Source organism: Camarhynchus parvulus, chromosome 2, assembly GCF_901933205.1.
Source record: "Camarhynchus parvulus chromosome 2, STF_HiC, whole genome shotgun sequence".
Lineage (NCBI taxonomy): Eukaryota > Metazoa > Chordata > Aves > Passeriformes > Thraupidae > Camarhynchus > Camarhynchus parvulus.
Genome location: NC_044572.1, coordinates 119,772,857 through 119,799,867, shown reverse-complemented (window position 1 = coordinate 119,799,867; position 27,011 = coordinate 119,772,857). Strand labels below are relative to the sequence as shown.

The following is a 27,011-nucleotide window of genomic DNA, read 5'->3' as shown; positions in this document are numbered from 1 at the left end:
TGGCGGTGATGGGCGGCACGGCGCTGTCGGGAGCGCTGTGGCTGGGGCTGCTGTGGGCCGGGAGCGGGGCAGCTGGCAGCTGCCAGGGAAAGTGCTGCCAGGGCCGGGATGCCGCCTGCGTCGGCGAGGGATGGAGGGAGGGAGGTGGCTACGGGACCTGCTACTGCGACGGAGGCTGCCGGCGAGCCGGGGACTGCTGCCACGACCACGGCCAGGCGTGCCCGGGTAGGTGCGTCTGCCCCCGGCCCTGGCAGGGCGCGGTGGAGGGCGGCCGGAGGGACCTGGCGTCCCCGACCCTCTGCCGGGTGCGGGAGCTGCCTGCCGGGGCTTCGCGAGATTCGGGTTTCGCTGCGTTCGTGCGGGCGTGGGCTCAGGGCTGAGAGAGGGGCTGATTCCTCCCTTCCCAGCCCGGGCACCAGGCTGGGGCAGCGGCAGGCTCAGGAAAGGAGACAGAGACTTTTCTCCTACTGGAGAGAAAAGGTTGTATCAGCTTTTCTAATCAGCTGTAGTGCAGTGACAGTCTGAAGTTATTTTTCCTCTAAAATATTATGTTACTTTTCACTCGGGCAAGTCCCAAACACAGATTGATTGCACGGGGGATGTCCGATTGCAGAGACAGCGGGGGGATTAATTTAGCACCGCCTGTGTCTCTCAGCTGATTCCTCACATCCTGACAAACAAATATCAGTGAAATAATTGGGGAAGTCCCCACGGTGAGGTTTTGTCTAGGATCATGAATCCGCAGGAATTTACTGTGAAGGAAAAGGCTTTAAAATAAGCATAGGAGCATGAGTGAGAGGGTCCTCTGCCAGCCCTCGGGGGATGACAAAGCTTCCCAGTGAGCAATGGCAAGGAGGGAAAACTAGCCCAGTTCTACCAAATGGAGTGTCTGCTTTGTAGGTATTCACAGTGCCTCTTTCTGTGGGATTTCTACCCTTTACAGTCTTCACAATTTGAAGACCTCTCTGTGCCTGGGATGCAGGACACAGACCTTGCTTTGCAGGTGCAGTATGAGTACTTGGTCAGCTTAATGTCTCTTCCCAGCTGGCTGGATGCACGCCAGCCTACAGCCAAAAAGTCATGAGCCTCTGCTGCACAGTCCTGCTAATTAGGGTGTATTTAGCAGGCTCAGTGCTGTGCTGACACAGCCACATAGCTTTGGGACCCAGGTTGGCTTACATCTGCCTGGATTGGGAAGGGGGAGTACAATTCTCAGATGGTGTAGACCCATCCTAAGGGATGTAGAACTGCACAGAAGAACTCAGCACAGCAGAACTATGACCCCAGGTGTCTAGAAGGAGCATGGTCAGCTCCTCCACAGCTAAATAATCTCCTCAGAATAACCAAAGGGAAAAAAATGCACCACAAAGTAAGACAGAAGGTAGCATTTTTGAAATTAGCATTTTTAAAATAGACTGTTCTTTCATTCAGGAATGTCAGTAGAGGGAGAACTGGCAAGATGCTTGTCCTACAGCCACAGCATATTGCATCTTTTCAGTAAATAAAATTATTTTTATTATTTAAGCATAAAAGGAGAGAGCTGATAAACATGCGTAGTGTTAGCATTAAAACGGAGCTGAAATCTTTCAAAAAGAAGCTCAAGATTGTGCTTGAGAAGTTCTAGTTTAAACATTTCATTACCATGAGTTCTGGGGTGATTTCTGGCACCTGATGATGCCCTGCTGTTATCAAGATGGTATTTTTTGTCTCAGTCTCAGTAGTGATTTCCTTGAAAGGCATTGTATGTCTACAATATAAGCACCCCACGCTTGCACCCTGTGTGGGAGTGGTTGCCCTAGGTCCAGTCAGGATGGAGTCTCAGTGGAGCCCCCATCTTGCTGCCTCTCCTGCACCAGAGCTGGAATTTGCCAGTCTTTGGTAGCCCAGCTCAGGGAGCTAAACACACAGGGAAGTATTTCTGGTTTCTCTATTGCCTGTTTCTGCCTGGTTTGACTCTCTGCACTGCCTCGCTGCCCAGCTGTGCGAGCACCAATGCAAACGCAAACAGAGGGAGCAGCACATTTTGCATTCATGGGTGTAGCATGGGAGGGCAGAATTTTGGCACCCTGGCAAGGTGGTCCTAGAATTCACACATCCACAGTTCTAAATTTACAAGAAGTTGTTCTTTTAAAGGCAAATGATCATATATACTCTCTATGGCAAGTAGTCATTAACTTATATTCTGTATAAACAGAAATTCTAAATAGTTCCAGTGGAAGTTTGTATTGATTTACATAAGTGTGGCTGAAAATGTTAGACTCTTTTATTCCTATTGGATGTTGAGGTCTCCCCATCGAGTCTCGTTAAAATCTACGTGTTTAATGACACCAGGGATATTCACTGGCATAGTTCACTGTTTTGAATGTAGAGTTCGAAACTTTAACATAGAAATGTGAAGAAAGGGGATCAATGGTTCTCATGCTACTGCTTGTTTGTCAACCTGTTCACAACTCATGATTTCAGCACCTGCAGAAATGACATTTCATCCTTTTGGGAAAGTGTAAAGTGCCTCAAGTGTAAGTAATCAAGAGATGCTAGGATGCAAGAAATGTTAGAAATCATACAATCAGTGCTCCAAAATAAAAGAAACCTCTGAAAGAATGAACATCCTAAAGCTGCTAGTGGCAGGGTTAAATTATGTCATGTCTAAAAATCATTGTAGGTTTGGTACTTTATAAATAGATGGCTCAACAGAAGTTCATGGACTGCTGAACCCAAGTTCAAGAGTTTTAAAATAAACTTCCTTATAGTTCTAACACTGAAGAATATTTTTGAATAAATGAAGAATATTTTTGAAGAAAGAATATTTTTGTACATGGCATTTTAAATAGGAACTACTGTGCAATGAGAAAGCCTGAGAAAGTAATCAGCTCACCATTTGAATCAAAGCAATTACTCTGAGAAAATCTAGAGATTCTTACATATTACAATATATGTTGTACAATGAACATACTGCAATCCTTGTTTTTCTTTTTTCAGAGATGGGAAAAAATTAAATAGAGTTTCACTCAGAAATAAGGATCTGTGTTTCATAGTGCTGCAAATGGAAGACAAACCCAAATTTTGGCTACTCGAGCTGTCTTTCATAAGATAGCAGTGTAATTTTTCTGTGATTTTTTTTGAAATTTCAAGTGTTGCATTAGCTTCCACATTTTGGTAGGTACCTGGGAACAAATCCCTTCAGTTTCCTGTGACTTGCATCCTCCTCATTGTTTCGATGAATCATCATTTAACATTGTTGTGTTAACTAAGCTGAGCAAATAGCAACACAGAGAGGGATCTATGAAGATGTAGCTATGGATCCCTGATACTTCTTTTTGTGTGTCAAGAGATAGCACCATTCCTTTTATGTCAGCTCATGGACCCAGTCTCTGTCATGCTGAAGAATTTGACATCTTTCCAACAAGGCACAAAATCAATCCACTGTCCCTTAATAGTTTTTGGGTACTGACTGCAAGAGTGACATTATTATCTCACTGCCGAAATTCCATTCTAGCAACCCAATATTCTTATTTTCCACATGACTAGGGCAATTCATCCTTCTTATTCTAAGTCTTGATAACCATAAAATTACCATATATTTCTGCAGATGACCAATATTTAACTGTCAGCTTGGTTTGATTCCAGTAAGACATGAAGTCATTGCTTTACTTGTTATGCACTTACTCAGTCCCTTTGGGATTTTCTTCATGGAAAAATTGATGTTAGACTGATGTTATCTGCATATCAATGTGCTAATATGTGATTAAAGTTCTGTGGAAATTCTTATTTATGCAGGTTATTCATGCAGCCAGATTGGAAGAGAATCAATAGATAAGGAAGCAGGCTGGATGGACACTTACTGTCCTTTGGATACATGTGTAGAACATGTGTGATCAGGCGTTGAAGTCTGTGCTTGTGCCATAAATCAAGTGGAGTCAAGGACTGTGTTTCGACCCTGCAGCCAGGTGGCAAAGCCTGTGAGGTCCATATTGTATTTAGCACTTGTCCTGGCTATCCCACTGTGGGGTCTAAGACATTTTAACTATCACTGGTTTTCTTTTCTAGTTCACAGTTCTTGGAACGAACAGTCTGAGGGCTGTACTGCAACATGTCAGTGTGGTGCATTCACAGCCACAGAGTTTGTGTCATGTACTTTGGGATACCTGGATATGTCTGAGGGCAGTGTCTGGTGGTGCAGTGTCAGGTGTCTGCATGTGGCAAAGGGGGCTTTTTCTGTGATTGTCCAGCTCAAAGCATACTCAGGAGCTGTCTGGGAAGGTGTTCTCAGTAAGCAGAGGAAAACACCAGAGAGTACTAATTGTTGAGCAGGATGGACAACTGGTGGCCCAATACCCAGGGCAGCCCTGTGATTTTGTTTCAGTGGAATTCCTTAGGACGTGGGATGCAGCATCCTCAGCCACAATACACCTGGTGCTGTCAGGGCACTCAAAAGGGAGCAAGTTTGGTCGGAACAGCTGGTGCATAGTGAGAACAGAGGAAGGGAATTTTAGTGAAGCGGTAAGGACGTCTGCCAAGTAGCCTCTTTCAGAGGTTTTAGAGGTTTTATCTGCTTTATGATATTGGTGACAGTCCAAGAAATTAGAGATGTAATGACAGAGCAAATACTGCAATTTCTGTGTTTTATGAGAAGAGTCACAAACCCCAAGGAGGTTATCATATTCTACTCTTCCTTGCCAGTGTCTTGTACTGGCAGAGTCCCAGAGGGCATAAAATATTTTCCTGAAAGACTAGTTTGGTCCCCTCACTTTCCTGCAACACTGATACAAGGATGTGACTAGTGGTTAAACTGTAAATCTTCTTGGGGATTTAAATTTTAATCCGGAAAAAAAAATAGAAAGCATGTGATATATTCCATTACAAGCTAATGAGAAATAGTACACCTGGGAAATGAAATAAATAATGAGAAGCATGACCCAAAACAATCCAGAACCAGTTTAAGATAGCCCACCTGTTGATGATAATGTGCATTTTGTAACATTCTCTAACCTGGAGCACCTACCAGGTGGCCTCCAGGAAAAAAGGCTACTGGGAATGGATCACCATTCATATTCAATGTCCTTGTAGGCCACAAATTGAGGATGACTCATGTAGGGAAATGATTGCTTATCCTCAGAGAACTCTTCCACTTGATGGATACCCATGTGTGAGACATTTTTCTTATCTGCTCTTTCATGGCTCCTCCTGCCACCTCTGTGCAGATTTGAAGCTCCCAGATGGAGAGATTGTGTTTGTTCCATCAGTGAGCATCCAGAGATCATCTTAATCCAATCCCTCAGGGCTCAGCCTGCAGTGAAGCTTTGAAAAGCTGTAGTATTCATTCTAACTGCTAGGGAAAGGAAAAATTTTTAGGTTATACAGTTTTCAAAAACAGGGACTTGGTGTTCCTGGAGATGAGGCTGAGGAAAGCAGTTTCATGGAGATGTAAAATGGCTGTGTGTTCTTTACAGTTGCATATTGTTTTAATGGAAAAATAAAGTGAAGACTTCTGTGTTGTGTAGCTTCTCACTCAGGAATAAGGTATCTATCACCTGTTTTTGTATTCTGGGAGTGACACCACAAAACCTTTTCTTCCCTGCCTCAGGGAAGTCTACTTTCTTATGATTCAAAGTTTACCTTAAAAATAATGGTACCTTCCCCAGAATTTTTGACAAAGTCCAGAGGAAGTTTGTGATCCATGAGAACTGAAATTCAAATATCCAGTTGGCTGTTCTGTAGTTGGAAATGAGCAGGACCTGTGTTAAAACAGAGAAACAAAGCTGTGGCAGTGGACACAGTTCAGTGTTGAAGAAAAAGGAGTTGGAAATTGATCTGAAGGGAATAAAGAATGCTGCTGTTTAATGTTCCAGCCTTTAAACAGAATCTAGTGGTGTAGGAGCTGCCAAGGAAGGTCAGACCAGTCTGGTGTAGGTAATCCATGAGCTAGTCTCCTTTGAGGCTGATGCTTTGTGCTTCAGAAGAGGGTACAGAAGAACCCCACGGCTGTAGTGAAAGGTTTGGATGAGGGGCTGTTTTTTTGTGGACAAGGGATGGAATAGAGAGCCAAGCATTGCAAGCAGGTTTGAACTTTCAATTTGAGTATGCCAAATCCCGGAAGAGTGTTCAAACCTATAAAAATAAAATTAGAAAAGAGAAAGTAAAAAAACCCAAACCAAACAAAAAGCCCCTCAAAATAGTCTTATTATCTCAAGCTTTTGAGAGCAATTAGGATAAAAAAGAAGTCCTGACCACTAATAATGTTTTAATACTGCTTTGTAGCTATTCCCTGTGTTGTGGGGGAGTGGAGTCATTGGAGTGGCTGTGCAGAACAATGTCATCCTGGGCTGCGGGTCCGTCGGCGCTATGTACAACAGGAACCTCAAAACGGTGGGGAACCGTGCCCAGCTCTGGAGGAGAAGGCTGGCTGCCTGGAATACCTGACTTACCAGGGGGAGGACTGCGGCCACGAACATGGTATTCTCAATTTCATCTCTCTGCTGTATTTTGTGTCCATCACAGCCATCATAAATTTTACTGGTCTCAATGAACAGCAAAAAACCAAGCATCTATCTGCAGTTAGCTGGTCAAAATCGTAGTTTAGAACTTTCTACTGTCATATTGCTTTTTATTCAATAATTTGTTTTTCTACTCTGGCTTTTCTTAATTTCTGTTAAGCAAACAACTAAGCTGTATGCATTCCTTCAACTGAGTCTAAGTATCAGATTATCTCTGTGCGAAGTTAGAACACAAATTCAGTATGAAACAGGAAACGGTACTCCTTATGGGGTTCCAGTGCATCCTATTTCCTCACTGGCTAGATGGCATGCATTATTAGATTTTTTTTTCTGAATAAAGAGAGCTTAGCTGTAGGGAATGGGGTTGAGGTCCAGTGTTGCCAGCATTTTATCACTTTTTCAATAAAGTGAGCCAGCATCACCATCCAGAAGCTCCTGATTCATTCACCTACTGTTACAGGAATTGAAATATGACTCAGCTGTGCCTTGCTGTTTTACCATAACTGTTTTTTTCCTCAGTCCCTGCTTTCATAACTACCTCTGAATACGGTAAAGAAAGAAAAAGACGAGCAGCATCTTCTCTCTGGCCTTCAGACAAAGAAGCAGCAGGGTAATCTATTTATCATATGTATGTGGGTCATCTTATTCAGTAGAAAACAGCTGTCTACAGAGAAAAATGTAATTAAATTTGCAATCATTAAACAATAAGCTATAGCTTGTACTGGTTTTCTCTCCTGCAGTTTATTTGCATGTTCTAGATATTGTTTATTACTTGCTAATTGTCCTGAATTAGACATTGGGATCATGGCAGGTCTGATGATAGCCGCTTTTGAAAGGCAGCAGTAAACAATGCTAAAACAAAGCTGAATGTATCCTAAGTGTAAGTCTGAGAAATTAGATGTAGGTCTCTGAACAACGTGGGCTGAATGGGATTGGTCTCAAGAGACCTTTTTTTTTAAACTGTTTGACACAAGCAGTAAGAAATTATGTTTAGTTACCAGTAGAGATGGTATTGAAGTTTAAATTAGGCTATTACTGGGTCTGTAATGTCCATAATGTTTTGTCCTGTGCTATTTTTCCTAGAACAATAAAACTCATTGATATTCTTAAAGTCTCTTTTCCATTTTCTTTCAGCAGCATAGAAGAAAAATTATGGGTTACTGAGATCTGTTTTTCAAAATAATTTAGGAATACAGAACACTACCAGAAAGTGAGATTTTACATAAAACACTGGTCTGGGGCATAGAATGAGAAATAGTTTGCATAATGTTTTTAAGAATCCACTGATTGGGTTAGGGTCAGAAGGAGATTTGTTAGCAACGATGATGTCTAACTTGCACCACCCGTATGATATGTAAGTCCATTCAAAGTGCCTACTCAGCTCATGCTTGGTCTCTCATAATTTGGTGCTTTTCCTCCTGAGCAGATACTGTGTGGAGTTCAGGACGGAATCCCTTTCCCAGCACTGTGCTTTGGAGACACGTCCGCATGCGCGCTGGATGCAGTACCTGCGCGAGGGACACACCGTGTGCGTGGCCTGCCAGCCGCCGGCCATGAGCCCGGCCACGCGGCGCTGCTCCGGGGACGGCCACAACACACACAGGTAAACCTAACCCAGCACAGGAGTTCAGACTTCTCAGGGTCTCATTTAAAGATGCACTTATTGTACCTAAGAAATGGAACAGCTCAAAGCAGTTGTAGAGCTCAGAAGGTTTTATCCTTTCGCTTCTCACAGAAATTGCTTTTAAAAACTAGATAAAATTGGAAAGTCATTTCAATATAAGAGTTTAATGCTTTATTCACTATTGTGAAGAAGTGATGGAATTTGTGTAGTGGAAGAGGACTTTTTACAGCTGTGGGCACTTTTACTTAAAAAGGGTATTTCCTGCCATAGTCCAAATCTGACTGCAGATTTAACACTGGTGGATTGGTGCTCCCCTCAAGTATATATACCTGGTTTTTAGAAAAGTAATTGTGAAAGTAGATATTTATTATTCAGAACTGATTTTTATTTGATCCATACATTTATTAATATGCATACTACTTAATACCTGTACAACCAGCTGCTCAACCCACCATCGTGGATATTGCACTTAGGAATATAATGTTCACTCCAGAAAGCATTTTAAGAGCTAGATGCGTTTAATAAAGTCTTACGTGATTAAATCTTCTGACATTTTATACAACACAATCCAGTAACACTAAATACACAGCTTTACTCCTCTAATTTTATATTTATTCTCATTTCAGAGATTACATCTTACACTGGGAAGCAATTGGCAACTCTCATTGCCAAGGAACCTGGAAGAAGATCCGGCAGCTGGACCACTGTTCCTGTCCCCTGGTGCATAGTTTTATTTTTACATAAAAGTTTAAAAGGCCTTTAAAATTGCAACAAAAAGACTAAGAAAATTAACACCAATGCCAAGAAACCTATATATTTCTGCTGCATTTTCTGGAGCCTTAACAAATTTTAAATGAGTCAGGACTTTGGCAGAATCGTTTCAAGAAACTCTCTTTGCCTTAATAAAAAATGCGAAGACTGATCTCTGTATTAAAACACTAGAAGCATGTTACCATGTTTCTCTTTTGTAATTAAAGAGCTAATGTTTCTAACCATAGTAGTTGCTTTCCTTAAGTTCTCCATATTTACTGGCCATAGCCCTGTCTCCAGGCAATGCTCCTACTCAGTAGTGAGCCAACCAAATATTTTCAAGTCTCAGACTAGTTACTGTCAACATTTAAGAGCAAGGGTGAATAAAAATGAAGTTTTTCAAAGCTAAAACTGATTTCAGTTTAGGTACTTTGTTCCTCTCCAGTATCATCTAGATAATTTTTTACACTATAATTGTGTAAGTATTCTTCCTCTACACTGCAGTTTTAACGTTCAGCTTTCATGAAGATATAGACCTAGTCAGCATTGTTAAGGAATTGGTCTCCTCAGAATTTCATGTCAGTAATACACAGTGTAACTTTTCTGGCAGATGAACTTAGACAAGACTTTGTGACAAAGACTAAAAAAATTGGCTAAGAGTAAAAAACTTAGTTATTACTAGTTAAAAATGCTCATCTACAATGATTAACATAAGAACCTGCAACATCTGAGCACAGGCAAGACTGCTATGCAGGTGGGGAAAATTTCCTGTTAAGACAGGCAGCATAAAAGACTTCCATGCAACATAAAGACTTCCTGGAAGAAGCCATAGAGTCTCAGCAAGAATGAGGAAGGAGATCTGCTTGAGGTTCTGTCCACAATAAGAGTGTGTTTTGAAACAAACCTTTGAACTGCATTTTACTATTTTATTGTAATGAAAGCAAGCCTCCAGAACAGAAAGCAGAGATTATTTTAATGCTTTCTGAACACTTCAGATTTCATAACTATATGTTTTCCTTTTTAATGGGGAAAATTATCTCAGAGAGCTTGGTTTTAACAAGCACCAATTCAGACAGGTGCTGGTTCTTATAAGGTTCTTGGAAAATAAAAACCTTAGCCAAGAAAAAAAGGTACAGAAAACATCTGAATTCAGGGGCTTTCGCTTTTAAAAGAATGCTGTATTACGTTAGTTCAGGTCACTAGATTCACACCAGTATGACACTGGAAAGCATGAGTTTTCTGAGATTGTGGAAATCTCTTCCAAATGATCTGAATCCAGGGATACAGGCTAGTGCCATCATTCATCTGTTCCAGTCTCCCATTAGCAGGAGAGTTGCAGTGGCCAGCAGAGACCTCGATAGTGACCTCCATTAAAGTGTATCTTTGCTGTCACTGACAGTGTAGACTCATTACTGAGCCCCACTTTGGCCATGTGTTTTTGGGCTTTCCCTTTCCTGCTGGTCTGGAAGAAGGCACTGATCAAGACAAGGTAGGTGGCACAAGCTAACCAAGAAATGCTAAGTGCTACTATAACAGGGTTCCTTTCCATGTAAAAAACTAACCAGTCCCTTTGTTACTTAAAAATACAACATTATATGAATTTACGCTTTTTAACTGCAGAAAAAACCCAACAAACCATCATATCAGAAAATTAGCAATACTAATGCATACATACTTTTTGGTAAAACTGAAATTTAGGTCAGACTTGACATTTCTGTAAAAGTGAAGCAAAAAAAATTAGAATGGGTTATATGGCAGGAAGTAAAATTATGAAAAGGTCAATCTAAAAAGAGATATAGCCCTTTAAAAATACAGAACACTTTACTTTTTATTAGCCTCCATCAAACTAAAGATGTTACCAGTCAGATCTAATACCCCTGTTTACATAACAGACATTTCTTAAATCACTGCAAACTTTTTCACATTTCAGAATCTAGGTTATCCGTTATTGCATGTAGCAAAAAAGGCCAGACTTTACATTTAAGTCATCATTACCAGAGTAGGTGAGCTTACACAAATGTTTTAAACCTACTACTATTCTGTTTCATGTTTTATGACAGCAGTACTGCTGGACACTCTGTGACTAAAATAAGATGTTACTCTGAAAAGCTAGAGTAGGTCCTTATGTAGGGAAAGGTCAAGAAGAGTTGGTTCCTGTAGTCCAAATCAACTTTGCTTGATCTTGCTCAATGTTCTCCACCGGTCTTTCAGCATGACACTTGTTCGGTTGTTGAAGTTACCATGGGCTAAAATTTTAGCCCAGTTACCCACTCCAAACTCCCTTACTCCTGATTTCAGCTCCAAGTCTTCTTTCGGAGTCCATTTCTAGGGCAAGAAAAATACCAGATATATGAACAGAGAAAGGACTTAATGTGAGAGCTTGTAGCAAATATAAAGGCAAGTTTTCAAACAGCTCTCTAGTTGTTGGAGTACAGATGTCAGAGGGGTTTTTTTGAGCACCATATCTTGAAGCTAGAGATAAATGATAAATTTGTAACTGAACCTGTAGACCTTTATGGGGGCTCCCAAAGGGAATCTGTGTTAATAAAGCCTTGGGTTAACTGGAGTAACAGGATTGGAAGGAAAAAATGTTTATAGAACATTACAAGAGCCATAAGAATTGTAAATGGATGAATCTGACGGCCTAAAATTTATAGCTTGGTGGGATAAAAGAAAGGTTGGTTTCCCAGAGTATGTATAAAACCTCCTCCTACAAGTAACAGATCACTTCCAACTAGCAAATGGATAAATGGTGTTGGCTATAGAGCAGAAGGGAAGATTAGAGAATCATGTTATGGCTCACCTTTACAACTGAAACCTTCAAAATTGTACAGAACTGGGCACAAAGGGAAATGCAGGTGCAAAGGAATAGCCTCAGCTTAAAGCCAGCTAGTAGATCTGGTAAGTGCAAGGAAATGTGAATTACAGGGGAACAAACATCACTTAACTCTGAAAATAATGTACCCAATGGAAATGTAAATCTTATGACTGCTGCCATTACACAAATGCATACCCTCCCGCTTGTGCACAAAGGGAGGATGAGCAGCAGGAACACCCAGCCAATATGACTGTCAGTGGCACAAGAACCCACATCCATGGAAGTAGGAGGAAAAAATAAATTTATTTCTTAATGACACGGAACCCTTTTGGGATCTTTAAAAGATTCTGCTCTTGTAAGCATCATCAGTACAGTCTCTGGCCAGGTGGCAATTTTAAGTGCTATTCTGCATGGTTCCACCCTTCTGTTAATTTAAACTTCTAAAAATTCCAGCAGGGCTCAGACATGAAAGACAAGGGGGAGTCTCTGAGTGGGAAGGAACTTAGATAACATTCAGCCTCAAAACTGTAACAGATCAAAACTGTATCCTGTTTTTTCTCCAAAAGAGGAAAATGTGGCATCTACACAAAGTGCAAACTGAGGTGTATAAAGACCAAACTTCAAATCTCAAAGCTGGATTTATTCCAGCTTAATGCAAGTCAGGGCCTTTTCAGTAAACTCTGATCACTGACAAACCTCACTAAGCAGTGAAAGAATTACAAGTAATAGTAGTTCAACTGTATTTCTAAACAGTTAGGAACCTAAAACTTCTCTAAAGTAGTTTACCCTTTATCAAAAATACTTCCTTTTTCTAATTCTTCCTGTTCCACAGATCTTTCGCAACATTAGCAGTGAATAGCTTTTTTTTCTACTATTATTAAAAGGCCAGAGATTCCATTGGAATAATGTAGTTCATCTCATTTCAGAGCATGCCAGAAAACTTTACTAAATAAAATCTTTATTCAAGTAACGCAGTTATGCTTGACCTACAGCACCAGATAATTCAAATACTTTCATCAAAAGAGACAATCACAACCCTTGTTACTTGCAATGATTAATTACATTTGCTGTTAAAAGGGTTGTTTTTAGCTTGTCTTGATTTTTAATTGCTCACATTGAGCTTTTTTAAAAAAATAAATTTCTTCCATTTATTGTATAAATGAGGGCCTGCTTTACAGGTAAATCAGGGACTGACTCTTTTCACTGAGGAACAGAACAGCAATAACTTGTCCCCTGCCCCACTCACTGACAAGCTCTCTGTCCCCTCTTGGGACAGAACTTATGTAGAGTCCAGCTTTGCACTGTTAAGAGAGTGGTTGAAAGCCTGGACATAATGCAGCACTACGCTTGAGCTCACGTCAGCACAGTGCCTGGTCCACAGCAACAATGTGACATCGGGCCAGCTCTGAACACCAGCAGAGCGAGCTTGAGTTTGCCAGGCAGAATGTGAAGACATTCCCTCACAAATCTGAAGATCTTGTTATTCCTTTGAGTCAGTTCTGCTCTAGTAACCTGCCTTCCTTTATGCATTAGGGGACTCTGCACTGAGTCAGAGCTTTTTCTCCTTCAGCTTTAAATATATGATTTTTTTTTCCATACAAGTCTGACAAAATTCTGAACACTCAGATTTTCAGATACATTGCTAATTTAAATGAAGTATCATCCAGATTTTAGACAACTCAAAGGACTTGCCATATAATTACTGGATATAAAATTGAGTACAAACAGTTCTCTAAATTCTGTGACACTTGCATCCCCTAATTTAGGAATGAGAAAATAAAGTATGTGTCCTTTCAATAGCACTGCAGATTGTTCTATGCAGTAACTGAAAACACTGCAATGAAAGGCTGAAAATGGGCACTGAACCATTGCAATGAAATGCCATTTACAAAACAAGAGCAAACAATGCCAACATTGAATGAGGGACTACATGGAAAAGGAAGTTCTAGAAGTCAACAGCTCTGACATTCATTGCATTCTTTCATGCATGTGGACAATTTTATAACCCAAATGATTAGGCAGAGGAGCAGATTTATTGTTTAAAAGGCCAATTATCATTGCTTTCTATAAAACACTTATGAGGTTTCAGTGGTAGGGAGTAAGGCATAAATATAACAGAGGGAGCAGATGCCTACAACTTTTCTAAGTGTCGAAAGAAACACAGTTCTGAATCTTAAGTTTCATTTAAGTTCTTTTAAAATTTTCAATGCCCCTGTCAGATGCAGTTCTCTACAAATTTAGTCTTTATATTTCAATTAAGGTTGAACTATAACAACATAATTAAGCAAACAACTCCTATTTTTTTCTAACAAGATGTGTGTGTAAGCCCTAGACCTAGACATAGTGCTTGTAGGTGACCCCGTAACAGACTAGCTCAGCACAAAAATATGTGACTACAAAGCTTTCATTAGCTCTGTGTCATTGTGGTCCAAACAGTTTAATTCTTGATGTTGAAAACAAGCTTGATGGAAGTGCTCATGCTTACCAGCAATTGGCTAACAAAGTACCTATCCAAATATATGCGGGAATAAAGTAATTTTGTTTTTAAAGGCAAAATGCAAACCCAGTAAGTGATGCTTTTTTTTTTTTAAGGGCACTGGTTTTATCTGCAGATTTTAAAGAGATTGTCAGTGATCTAACTATTCCTGAGATTTGTGCAAAAGTGAAAATCTCTTTATAGGGGCTTAAACTTCAAGAATGAGGTCTCATTAGGACTTCAACCCATTTGAGGACAGCATGTAACTGAAGATTTAACAGTACATCAACTTCACTAAGAATGCTTAAAGAAATAGGAGGAAGTACAACTCTCCTCCAGAAAAAACAAAACAGATTTGGTCTTCCCTGTTATATGAAAAAGTGAACACCAGAAAAATTAAACAGCTCGCATCAAAATGGATATATGATAACTTGTATATAACTTGATATATAACTTGTACTATAATCTAAACAGAAAGACTCCACATTGCTTCCTAAGAGATATTATGAAGAGGAATCCAACAATGGCAATACATGTATTCAATGTTAATTTCTTCAGTTATCATGATAAAATGCTGAAGGCTCATGAAGGAAAATTGGGTATAATCAAAAATTAGCTTGAAAGACCCCAACATCAAATCAACTTCAAATTGCATTCTATTAAGGCATACACTTCTGCACATCCCACCAATGGAAACTCTAGCATTAGTGAACACAGGAGGGTTATTTTAATGTAATTCAATGAAGTAGGCTTACCCATGAAGAGTGCACAAAGGACCATTTGAAATGTAGCATTATAAGAAGACCCTACCATTTGGTTTATAAAAACTAGAGTAGTTTTCCAAGTAAATATGTTTTTGCATCACATAAAAAAGTATTGAATTATAAAATTGCTAAATCTTTAACCTTCTAAGCTGGAAAATGAGTTGCCTCTGATAATTACCCAAAATTCTCAAAGCAAATGACATCCTGAATTCTTTAATCCAAACTGTGGAAAGAATTTTTTATTTCACACTAAGCTTTGGTAACGGTGTATTTCAACAAATAAAAACCTTGGGAAGCATTAGCAACAGCAATATTTGAGACAGTAAAAATATGTTATATTTCCTGTCTTTAAAAGAAAGGGACTGTAACAATTTCAGGAACTGTAACACTTGAGTAATCTACAGAATCTTAAATCTAAGCACTAGATTTAAAAATTAGATTAAAGCTGAGAAAAAAAATCTGCAGATTCATTTCATCTCCATTTAAAAGAGAGAATAGGCACAAACCTGTCTTTTTCGGCTATATGCCAAAGAAACTTCATTTTGTCCCACATTTTGCATGCTGTTAAGACCTAGAAGACAGTTAATATAAATCCAAAACAAAGAGGAGTCAACATGAAGGCAGAAGTTTTGCATTTTACCATTTAGACCTGACAAGAATGTACACTATTTTGATATGCTTTGACAGATTGGGAAAATTTCAGTGTCTCTTTACATATAAGGACACTTTTATAAATGAATACACATTTGCCCTTGGACTTGCCATAGTCCAAGGGCTTCAAAAAATAGGCTATTCAAAAAACCCACCCTAATTTCTATACAATAGAGCTCACAGAATTATATTTTAAACTATTAGGTAAAAATTGGTACATAATAACAAAACATTTAATTTTGATAAAAACATTTTTACTATATGCACTACTCTCATTTTACATAAAATGGGAAATAACAACCAATCAGTTTGTATAACAAATTCCATCATTTCCAAGTAGACATATCAGGTTTTAACTGTGGCAAGCATTCAAGGCATCTTAAGAGTTTGTCCTTCCATATACAACAAGGCCACGTGCAGGAATTATAACATCATCTTGCTGTGGTAAGAGGGTGCTAATGGTCTTACTTATAACTATTGTATTATCTGTGTTGTTAGGTTTTCAAGAAGTAATACCAGGAAATCACACAAAGATCCTGACTTAGTACATTTTCCAGTGTAATATGTTTTTCCAATCAGCTAACTTCTTTAGTTCCTTCCCAATCAAATTATCTAGCACAGAATTCAGAAAGAAATGAATTTCATTACTCCTCTGTCAGCTTTTTTAGCACAGAATACCGTAAGTCCTTAAACCAACCAAGCAAAGCAGAAAATAGTCAATGATTTTGCACAATTAATTGCTAGAGAACCTTAAGCCACTTCACAGCTTCCTAAATATGGCAACCACCAAATCTGCATTTGTGCAGAAACCATAAACAACTTGGAGTGTTTTTATCCATCACAACAATTTCTGCATTATTTCTAAGTGCTATCCAATGTGATTGGATTAAGTGTTTGAAAGTGTAAAAATAAACTAATACTCACTCTGAAGAACTCTGCTCTCTTTGGGCTTCTGTCCTGAACGTCTCCTGCAAAGAACACAGATATGAAGTAAAAATACAAAGTACTTGATGAAAAGTCTGTGATCAGAGCAATAACACAAAATTTTTTACCTTGCTATGGGTTTTTTTATGACTCCAGATGACTGACTTGTGATATACTGTTTCTCTTTCCCCAATCTTAAAAAGAAAGGGCAAAAAAAATTATTTCCTAGGCAGCAACTTGCCATTTATATGATTCAACAATATTTAAATGAAAGAAAATCCTAAGACTTCTATACAGAAGCAGTGGCATACAATCACTACTGCATCAATGCATTCACCCTCTTAACCTTGCCTCCCTATAGCTGGAGGAGAAATACACAATCTGCTGAGTTGGAAGGGATCCACAAGGATCACTGAGTTCAGCTTTTAGCCCTGCACAGACATCCCTAGGAGTCACACCATGTGTCTGAGACCACTGTGCAAATGCTTCTTGAACTCTCTCAGGTTTGGTAATGTGACCACTTCCTTGGGTAGCCTGTTCCCAAGACATTTAAGTTGAAGAGGCATTTTGCGCTTCTATTTTTTCTTTAGGAATTATTTCCATAGGTATTTTTGAACTAGTCTTTCATCATATCTCTCAGATGTGTCAGGAGCTACCCTTCTAAAAAAACAAATTAAAAATATATCTTATGACTTGTCTTCCTCTATAGCGTTTGTGTCAGCATTTTCTTAACTAAATGATGCCAAGTATTCCAAGTACAAAAATGAAGAAATACAGACTCTATCCCAGCTAAAGCCAGCAACTTATTCTCCCTGAACAAGTGGTGATAAATCTAGAATATTAACATTTTCCAAAATAATCATGTAATTGTTATGAAGGTTTGCACTGTCAGAATCATGAAGCAACGTAACTATTTTCCTTCACACTAGTATCATTAAGGGGTCAGCTGTAAAAAAATGTAAGACTGATTCAATTTCCTAATTCTTTTTCTTCTTGAGATGACCTAGAGCCTGAAATTAGAACTAAAAGGAGTTCAATCAAGCATTAAAAAAGCAAAGTCTTTCTTGTGCCTATATCATTATAGACTGACAGCTGTTTCAACTGCAAATTGTGCAACCTCACAAATAATTAAACTTAATGACAAGCTTTTTCATGTAAATGCCAAAAGTAACAACCACAGAAGAACACAAATTTAAAGAAAATAGGGAATGTGCTTGTAACTAATTTTCTATTGGACAGCAATTCGGAATTTAGTGCCCCCTCTTTTTACCTACTTTTTGATCTACAAGTTTCACGTTACTGTCCAAGTACACCCCTTAGCAGTGTAATACTTAATACAAACCTTTGTTTTGTTTCCAAATGACTTTTGCCATTTTCATTGACTTCCACAGGTCTGTTCAGCGATGCTGTTGCTCCCAACCCTTTAGACACCACATGTTTTGTGGCTTCCTATGAGAAATGCAATTGATATCTTAAAATTAAAGCCAGGCAGTACCTAGATAGGAATTTGCGCTAAGATTAACATGCATACTTTTTATTAGAACTAGCAGTGCTTATTTGACAAACATTTCAGAGGTATTACCATTAAAGTAAGTAGTTTCAAAACAACTTTAACATGTTAAATTGAAATCCATAAAGATCTTTATCAACTAATAACTTGGAGAAATTTTAGTCATAGCTGCAACTGATTTTTATATGGACACAAAGAAATACAACAAATAGTTGCATAATGAGTGAACTTAAGAATGTGTTAAGCAAATTACAGAATTTAACTAAGACTGCAAATACTATCAAAGTACTCCAAAGTCTGTTTTTTATAACTAGATTAGAAACTAAAATTGACAGGTGTCAAGTTTATCTAGTTCTGTAGCACATGGCAGCACAAAGCATACATGTAACATGTTCAAAAGACATGTCTAAGCAGACCTGAGGCTTGTAATAGAACCTTTTTTGCACTGGCAAAAATATTTCTAACATCCTGCTCAAACTTCTAGCCACAAACTAAGATTATTCTTCCTCCATTGCCAAGAGAGGGAAGTAGTAATTCATTACTCCTTATAGAGTACCTAAAAGGGGCCTCCTACAGTGAATAAAGATGGGACAAACTTCTTACCAGGGCCTGTAGAGGCAGGACAAGAGTTAATAGTTTTAAACTAAAAGAGGGTAGATTTGCACCAGATATAAGGAAGAATGTTGTTTTGTTTATGATGAGAGCAGCAAAACATGGAACATGCTGCCCCAGCAAGGTGGTTGATGTCTGATCCCTGAAAACCTTCAAGGCCAGGTTGAATGGGGCGCTAAACAACCTGACCTAATTAAAGATGTCCCTGCTTATTGCAGGCTTGCTTATTGTGGGTTAGACTAAACTACCTTTAAAGATTCCTTTCAATCCAAACTATTCTATGATTGTACCTCTACATCTGGCATTAGAAGAAAATTAGCAATTAAAGCTAGAATGTTCTTCTGCAGAGAAGACAGGGTGCACTGCTGGGAGACCTGTGTGCTGCACAGAAGTGGGAATTCCTCACAAAGTTGTCTCCTCCATGTGCCAGAATAACTCTGTTCAAAGTAAGATTTGCAATGTGAGTGCAGACAGTAGGACAAATGAGCAGGCAGTGGGGATGCAGGCAGTGAGGGACTTAGGCATATTAGTATGGAATTCTGGGCCTTCTCTGACACCTCCAAGCCTCCACTTCCTCTTAGACTCAAAGAAAGAGCCTTGAAAAATAAACTTGAAAACTGACATTCAAGTGAAACCATTAAAAAGTATTCCTTGTATTATACTTTGAGTGTATGTAATAAGTTGTCCAGTCTCTCTGGTAAGAAAATGAAAAACACAGAGGAACTTCAGGATTGTTTATTTAAAATTTGCTTCTTATTACCTTTAGACGTCTGTGCTTTTGTAATTGAATAATTCAGTATTCTTTTATGCGAAGTAAACATAAGAGAAATTCTTTACAATCCTCCTGAAGATGAACTGAAGAAGGAATGTTGTTCTTGCCAATTTTAAATCACTTTTGAGCGAGACTGTTTGTAAGGAACATTTGTATTTACAGGAAAACAGCAATAATAGTTTTCTATCTCCTAACTCCCCTGACATTCCTAAAGCTTTTATCCAAATTAACAGGTCTTGATTTTTTATTTTTAGTTTGGGAAGCCATGTAGGCTTAAATAAAATAAGCATTAAATATAAAGCTACATTTTTAAAGGAGTCCCATATCAGAACTGCATCTCTTAAACAGATCTTGTTTTAATTACACTATTGTCCTAACTATTTTTCTAATCAAAAAGTTGTGGGAAAAACATTCATAGAAGATATTTAAGAGGAGTCTCTTTCCTACTAACTTTCTCCAAGACATATTAATTAAAACAAAAAGGTTGAAAATAAGACAATCCAAAGGAAGGCAAAGTTTCCTTTTCATCTAATACATAACTGAATATTGCCTAAACAACTCCCTTGGAAGGAGAAATTTTTGTAATTGTATCAGGTACATTTTTTCAAAAGTTTTTAAAATACTTTCAACATACCTGTATTAAGAAGTTAGTTTCATTTTCTTTCATGAAAAGTTCAATGTAAGACTTGATTTTACTTATCAAAAGACTGTAACTGAAGCTTTGGAGAAGAGGAACATATGGATCCTTGGTTTTAATTACGGTTGCCAGCTTCACCCTTAAAGGCTAAGAAAAGCACAGCTTTATACAACACAAATCCTGCAGCAAACTTGGTATCTAAACAGGAAATACAGGAAATACAGAAAGCTCAACATGATGATTATACAGTTTCCTGAATATCCCTATACAGCTCATGCTGCAGTTTGAAACGGTTCTAGAGTCAACTGGACATAATGCCAGGTATTTACCTTAAGTGCTCAGTAAATGGTAAAGTGTAACTGACCAGAGATTTACATTTTCATTTCCTTTATGAATAACACTGAAAGCAGGATTGTCAGTGGAGGAAAAACACCCAGAAAAAGCCACTTATTACTCAGTTCTCTCTTCTCGCTTGCTGTCTCAAAAAGACTGCCATTGAATCAGGTGTACAGTGTTCAGCAGAAGGATAACTTAGTACAGCAGCATTAAGGACACATCAATACTGATAATTAGAAATTCACATCTTGTCTACCAATCCCTGTGAATTTTACAGAAGCCAATATAGCCAGAGAATTATCTTCTGTGTGTAGGTTACATTTTTATATATGAATTTGAGTATTATTACCACAATCTACACTTTCCAAACATCCAAATCCTCTGAATGGAAGTGTACCTGAAGAGTAAGTTATACACAGGCTACTACTTACATAGAACATATGTCCTAATATACCACTCGAAGATATAGGAAGCACTTTTAACTTCTCTTCACCTACAGTTCTTCTGTTGCTCTTTTCTCTACTCCAGCAAACTCAAGTGTGTGCACTAACTATTATATTAGAGAGTTATTCACTCAAACTTACAACTTTCTGAATGATGCAGTCAACTTCAAACCAGGAGGTGGCCTAACATATATGTTGTCTTTTCCAGTCAGAGGCATAATAGCATTCAGTCTGAAGCTAATGAGTTTTCCTTCCCTGGGATGCTTTGGTACATAGAACACTAATCAAAGGTGACAAACAGAGTCAGTCCCCTACAATAGAAATCAGCAAATTGGCTGTTAGTAGTCAGCACTATCAAACTCCCAGAATTTGTAGTGCCATCTCACTCCTCATATGAAGTGGAAGAGGGGATGAAGGACAACTGCTGCTAAAAGCATTTTAGTCCCACAAAAATCATCCAGTATGGCTATCGATCTCCTGGCCACAAATTTCCTTTTGTATTTTAAAGTGACATAGGTATGAAAGTGACTGCACAGACAATAATGAGATTGAAGTTATGCAGGTAGGATTTGCTAGCTTTGCAAACCAACTCCCCTTTTTCTCCTTTGAAAGTCAAGAGCTTTTAATGCAATTTAAACAAGTTACTACCTTATCTGATTCAGAGTCTGTGAATAGCCTTTCAAGAACTTCAGCAGCTTCCTTGAAGTATCTGTTTTCCATATGGACTGCTACAATCTACAAGAAATATAATTAAAAGATATGATGAAATACTTTCCACCTGAGATTCAGAAAAAGCAAGAGAATTCACAATTCTACAATTTTCTAAGACTCAAAAAATTCAGATGATTATATATTTAAGGGTTACTGACACACATCTACTCCTAACAGTTAGTTCTGAAATGAGTTTTGAAATTTATTTTCAGATTGGCAGCTTTTGAAACAAATTTTAACCGGTACAAACAGGAGCCATATAAGATAGAAAAAGGTCCCCTGTACAGATCTATTCACTATGTACTAAAACTGAAAATTCAGTTCGGTCTGCTAATAGCCCAAGATTTTTGTAAAAAGGGCTCTGTTTTAGTAAGATAGAATTTTTAAGGCTGGAAAAGACCTTTAAGGTCATCAAGTCCAACCATCAACCTAGCACACACCACCATGTTCACCATTAAACCATATCCTCAAGTGCCATATCCACGTGTTTTTTTCAAACATTTCCAAGGATAGTGTCTCCAGCAGTTCCCTGGGCTGTCTGTTCCAATGTTGTGCAACCCTTTATGTGAAAGTTTTTCCTTATAGCCAATCTAAATCTCCCCTGGCACAACTTGAGGCCATTTCCTCTCATCCTGTCACTCTAGTCACCTGGGAGACCAGCTCCCACATGGCTACAGTCTCTTTTCAGGCAGTTGTAGACAATGACAAGGCCACCCCAAGCCTCCTTTTCTCCAGGCTAAACACTCCCAGCTCCCTCAGCTGCTCCTAGTGACATTTGTGCTCCAGACCCTTCACCAGCTCCTTTGCCCTTCTCTGCCCACTCTCCAGCACCTCAAAGTCTTTCTTGTCCTGAGGGGCCCAGAACTGAACACAGGATTTGAGGTGTGGCTCACCAGTGCTGAGCACAGGGGACAATCACTGCCCTAGTACTGATGGCCACACTGTTCTGGATACAAGCCAGGATGCCATTGGCCTTCTTGGTCACCTGGCCACATGCTGGCTCTTGTTTAGCTGCTGTTGACCAGCACCCCCAGGTCCTTTCCTGCCAGGCAGATTTCCAGCCACTTATTCCCAATGAGCAGGTAGCATCCTGAAGCATTAAGAGTAAGTCATACAGACCTGAATTTGAATCAAGCGACGAATTTCTTCATGAAGTTTTTCCAGTTTAATTTCTTCCCTTTCAAGTAAAGTCCAGAAAGATAGAGCAGATTCCAAAGGTGAAATTCTTTGATCATTTTCAAACTGTAACCCTTAGAGGGGGGAAAAAACCAAAGTACTTATGAAAATTAAAGGATAGAGTTAAATAGATTACAGATGCAGGAAAGTAATAGAATACAGTATGCAGGAAAGTAATATGTATTCTACAATTTCAATTCCTTTTTCCTCAAATTTCAGGTGTGTTTAAGAAACCTGAAGCAACTGTCTTCTTTTCAGAGGCTGGTTCTTCCTACCCTTGCTACTAATACTACTGCTGCATTTTCAGGGGCTATTATGTCAGCTAATTATTGTTCACTTAAAATGCCACTTGCAATGAGGTATTTGGTCTGGCATTAATAACACATTAAACTTAGCATGAGATTTCACAACATTTGATATTGATACTATTAATTTTGTAATATAATCACCATGCTAAGTAGTTTTTTCATTTTCTTCCTGTGTCTATCACTATTTCCATGTCTTAACTTTCTGCTGTAATTGAAGTGCTTAAACCAAGAGGGAAACAAACTGGTCTACACAGGAGTGTCACTTAAAAAGCAGAAGCAACTCCCCATGCCAGTGTATTGCTGTGCCAACACCAAGGTTTGTGCAAACTCCCAGCAAAGGATCAGTGACTAGTTCTGGCAGAAATCTAGTCTAGCCAAATACTCATCCCCTTAACACTCTCAAGCAGTTTCCCACTCTGGTCATTGCACATCTGCACAAGTGAGTGTGCCAATGTAACAGATGCAGGAGGAGCTGGCAGGTGCGCAAGTGCTTCTTTCCCATGGCACTGCCAGCTTAATTCAATATGCTCACTGAACTACAGCCTCACTCATGCCTTCATTTTATGGTATCAGCAGAATCTCTCTTAATAACTCATTCCTTTCATTAAGTATTTTTCAGACAGGAGGTAAGCAATTTACACAATACTGAAGAGAAAAATTATTTTATATCCACAATAATGTCAAACAGTGAAATTTCAAACAGTATTATGTGCATATATACACATAAAAACGTGTTTAACTATTGTGTCAAGTAACATGACACTTCATATTGTTTATTTTAATAGTGTAAAACCAAAGTGTTTAGCTCTTTGAGAGCTGAAAGAGTCTACCCTGTGTGATCAGAGCAGATCAAATATTTTAATAACTACAAAAACAGGGAAGCAACCATATATTAGCTTTCCATGTACATTGTGCAGCTACACCTGATGTAATACCTACTACACACATGCAATCTTCCTCAGCATACAGATCATTCTCTACTGATAAAACACACAGTGAAGTAATATTCTCAAGTGTTATATACAATAATATAATTTAGAGCATTAGGACAAAAATTTCATCATTTGTATATTTTTTTTAAAAATTTTATGAACTATTTCAGATATTAGAATTTGATTCCCAAGCGAAACTAAATCAGGATGCCATAATACCTGATAAGCAACATAGGAAATTTAATTGTATAAAAACAAGACTTTGTGGCATTGCTAGGCTAGAATACACTTTTTTCTTCCATGCTCACGCTTTCAAGACTGCTTCTGAAGTCTTTAAATTCCAAAGAGTTTTATCAAACAGTGAAAAAAAAAAGAAGCTAGTCTTCCAGAAACTCAAACAAAATCATTTTGGCTAAACCAACAAGTTGCAAATGCACCCAAACAGAAGATGTAGTAAGAGCCCCAAGGACTTGCCGCCAGCTGAGAGTCTTACAGTCTTCTATAGGAAACATGGGCAGTCATCCTTTTCATCAGCTTCTCATTCCTGCTGTCTGTCCTACTTTAATCTCTAGAGTTAAATGTGCAGAAAAGAACACATATCCTGAGTTTTAAACTTGTATGTATTGCTCACTAAGAGCTAGTCAGGTCTTTCCAGTGTTTTTCTGTTGTTGATACTACTCTGACAAAAAAACTCTGGTAATTTAAGAAGTATATGGTCATTCAAACTCCATGCAGCTAAGTCAGTCCGCACAGAGTAACACCAGTGCTGCAGACAGCTCAGTCACATGTGTAATAAAGATAGTCCAAAAAGTGAAACTTATTCAATTTATTTATATATAGCTATATAAAAAATACATATATGCATAGTAAAGGCTATGTGAAAGCATATCTAATGTACCTCTGTAGAAGTTCATGCAACTATTTTTAAACACTTGAAAAAAAGAACCTGAGTATTTACCAAGGCTTTTTCCTTGTGCAATTCTTATCAAAAGCTGGCAGAGATATACTGTTTTCTTCTGATGTGGAGGTATCTGGGAGAGGCCACTAATAAGAGCTGGAAAAGAAAAGTTAAGTCAGTTTTGCTCCAGCACTGCCACAGTGTGGCTAGATATATACTAGACACTGTGTTATCAGATTTCACTAAACTTCTACTTCCTTAAGAAACCAATGAGGCCCACTTAATTAGTATTCTTCCTTGCTAAAACAACTGAAATAATATTTAAGAGCATGACCAGAAGAATATATCCTTTCCTGAAGAAACAGCAGAATTAAGCGCAGGCTTATATTCATCCAATTCAAAGACCACAGTATTAAATGTAGGGGTTTTCTTTTGGTAAGCAGGGTACTACAAAAGACAGCTGTCTGCTCCAAAGAACACTTCCAGGAAATGCCCACAAATCATGAGCCACAGATAGACTGGTACAGCATGTTGCTATAGCAACTTACAGAAATAAAGCAGTAAAAGCTACATGGAAAGCTTACTCAGAAATGCAAATTTACAAGGAAAATCCTCCTTGCAAGGCTGGAAGGTCACAAGGATTATTACATATTTTAAAATAGGAGCTATCATAAGCTTTTTCCTCTCATTCAGGTTACTGTGAATTTCTTATGCTAATGTGCTGGATATAGTAATTCAACTTCACAGCATAATACAGAACCATTCAAAATGAAAACTGAATCACAGAGAATAGTTGGGGTTCAAAGGAGCTGCTGGGTATCATCTGGAACCACTGCCTTCCTACCTTTCTGCACTTGCTTCAGTTGGAATTGACTTTCTTGTTGACGGTCAATCATTATTTCTGTAGGATCTCCCTTTGTCACATGCAAGAGTAACAATTCTGTGTTTCTAAGAAAAAACACACCTACTTTTCTATTACAATCTTATGACTGTGCTAAGCTTTTCCCAAAGACTTTTACAATATTGACTTAATAATCTTGGAGCACCAAACTCTTTCCTCTGTTGCTGAACAGAGTAGGAACAAGTTCAAAATTTGCTATTATTTGTTATTTCCACATGACATTGAATTCTGTACAACTTAATTAATAGTTTCTACTAACACACTCAGTCTTCCCAGGAGATATTTTCACTCTGCTTTTGCACTGCATTGTCTCTGCTTCTCACCTGCACAAAACCTCAGTACAATTCTCCTGCTGAGTTGCAGTCCAAAGGCCACACATCGAGAAGCAACATAAATAATTTAATCTAGCAGCCACCCATTCAAAGTACTTTAGTAAGTTATCATTAGATTTCTTACCATATCCCATATCAAGCTACTTAGTAATCATTCTGCATGCCATTGTATCCCATTCTTTGCACAAGTTTAAACAAGTCATACTGCTAAGTTCACCTGAGTCAAGAACATACACACAGACAAAATATCCCCCAAAGCTCTAACCTCAGGTATCCTCAGGAACACTGCTTCTTACTGAAGAAAACATCACAAATCCATCAAATTTATCTGAGACTTAGATATTAACTTCTAGTTGTCAACCACTCTCATGCTAAAGTTTATTCCCCATTTTAAGTATATGTTTTTCCATACAAAACCCAGTCACCATCTCTGGCTGCCAGACAAATTCTCTGAAACATTTCTAGCACTGCTGTATTGCTGCCGTGTGCGAGTGCTACCGATACCCCCCCCAGCCCTCCACAGGCTCCCCGGTAGCCCGGGGATCTCCTGATGCTCCCGATAGAGCTGAGCACCACCCCCAGCGCTGCTGACCACGGTGGTCGATGGGCAATGAGTGTTTTAGCGCCCCGGCGTGCAGGAGGGCGCTGCCCCTGCGGCCCCTCAGGACTCGCTGTCCCGGGAGCGGCTGTGAAGAGCCCGAACCGTCGCCGCCCCTCACCCTGCGCAACGTCCCTCCACCGCCAGAACTCCGCCCCGCTCTGCTCCGCGAAGTGCCGGCACAGGCAGGAGCAGGCGAACTCCAGCATCCACTCTGCGGCCACGGCCTCCAGGGCCGCCGGCGGGGCCGAAACGACGGAGCTGCTCACGGAGCTGCTGCCGCCGCCGTCCGCCGCTCCCGGCGCGTCCTGAGCCACCGTCGCCATCTTCAAACCGCGCGCTAA

At 39.1% G+C, this 27,011-nt stretch overlaps 2 protein-coding genes across 2 annotated transcripts; one reads left to right on the top strand and one right to left on the bottom strand.

Annotated features, from left to right (window-relative positions):
• SBSPON (somatomedin B and thrombospondin type 1 domain containing) lies at positions 1-9,138 on the top strand. Its single transcript, XM_030943905.1, has 5 exons — positions 1-225; positions 6,259-6,453; positions 7,014-7,104; positions 7,921-8,097; positions 8,745-9,138. Exons 1-5 carry the CDS (start codon positions 9-11, stop codon positions 8,860-8,862), a joined length of 798 nt encoding a protein of 265 aa, XP_030799765.1. The 5' UTR covers positions 1-8; the 3' UTR covers positions 8,863-9,138.
• Positions 8,497-27,011, bottom strand: TERF1 (telomeric repeat binding factor 1). The gene is made up of 10 exons (XM_030943904.1): positions 26,789-27,011; positions 24,897-24,992; positions 22,642-22,772; positions 21,460-21,546; positions 20,030-20,179; positions 17,844-17,950; positions 16,630-16,695; positions 16,502-16,545; positions 15,433-15,497; positions 8,497-11,193 (listed from the first exon to the last, which is right to left on the bottom strand). The coding sequence occupies exons 1-10, from the start codon at positions 26,991-26,993 to the stop codon at positions 11,035-11,037; spliced, it is 1,110 nt and encodes a 369-aa protein (XP_030799764.1). The 5' UTR covers positions 26,994-27,011; the 3' UTR covers positions 8,497-11,034.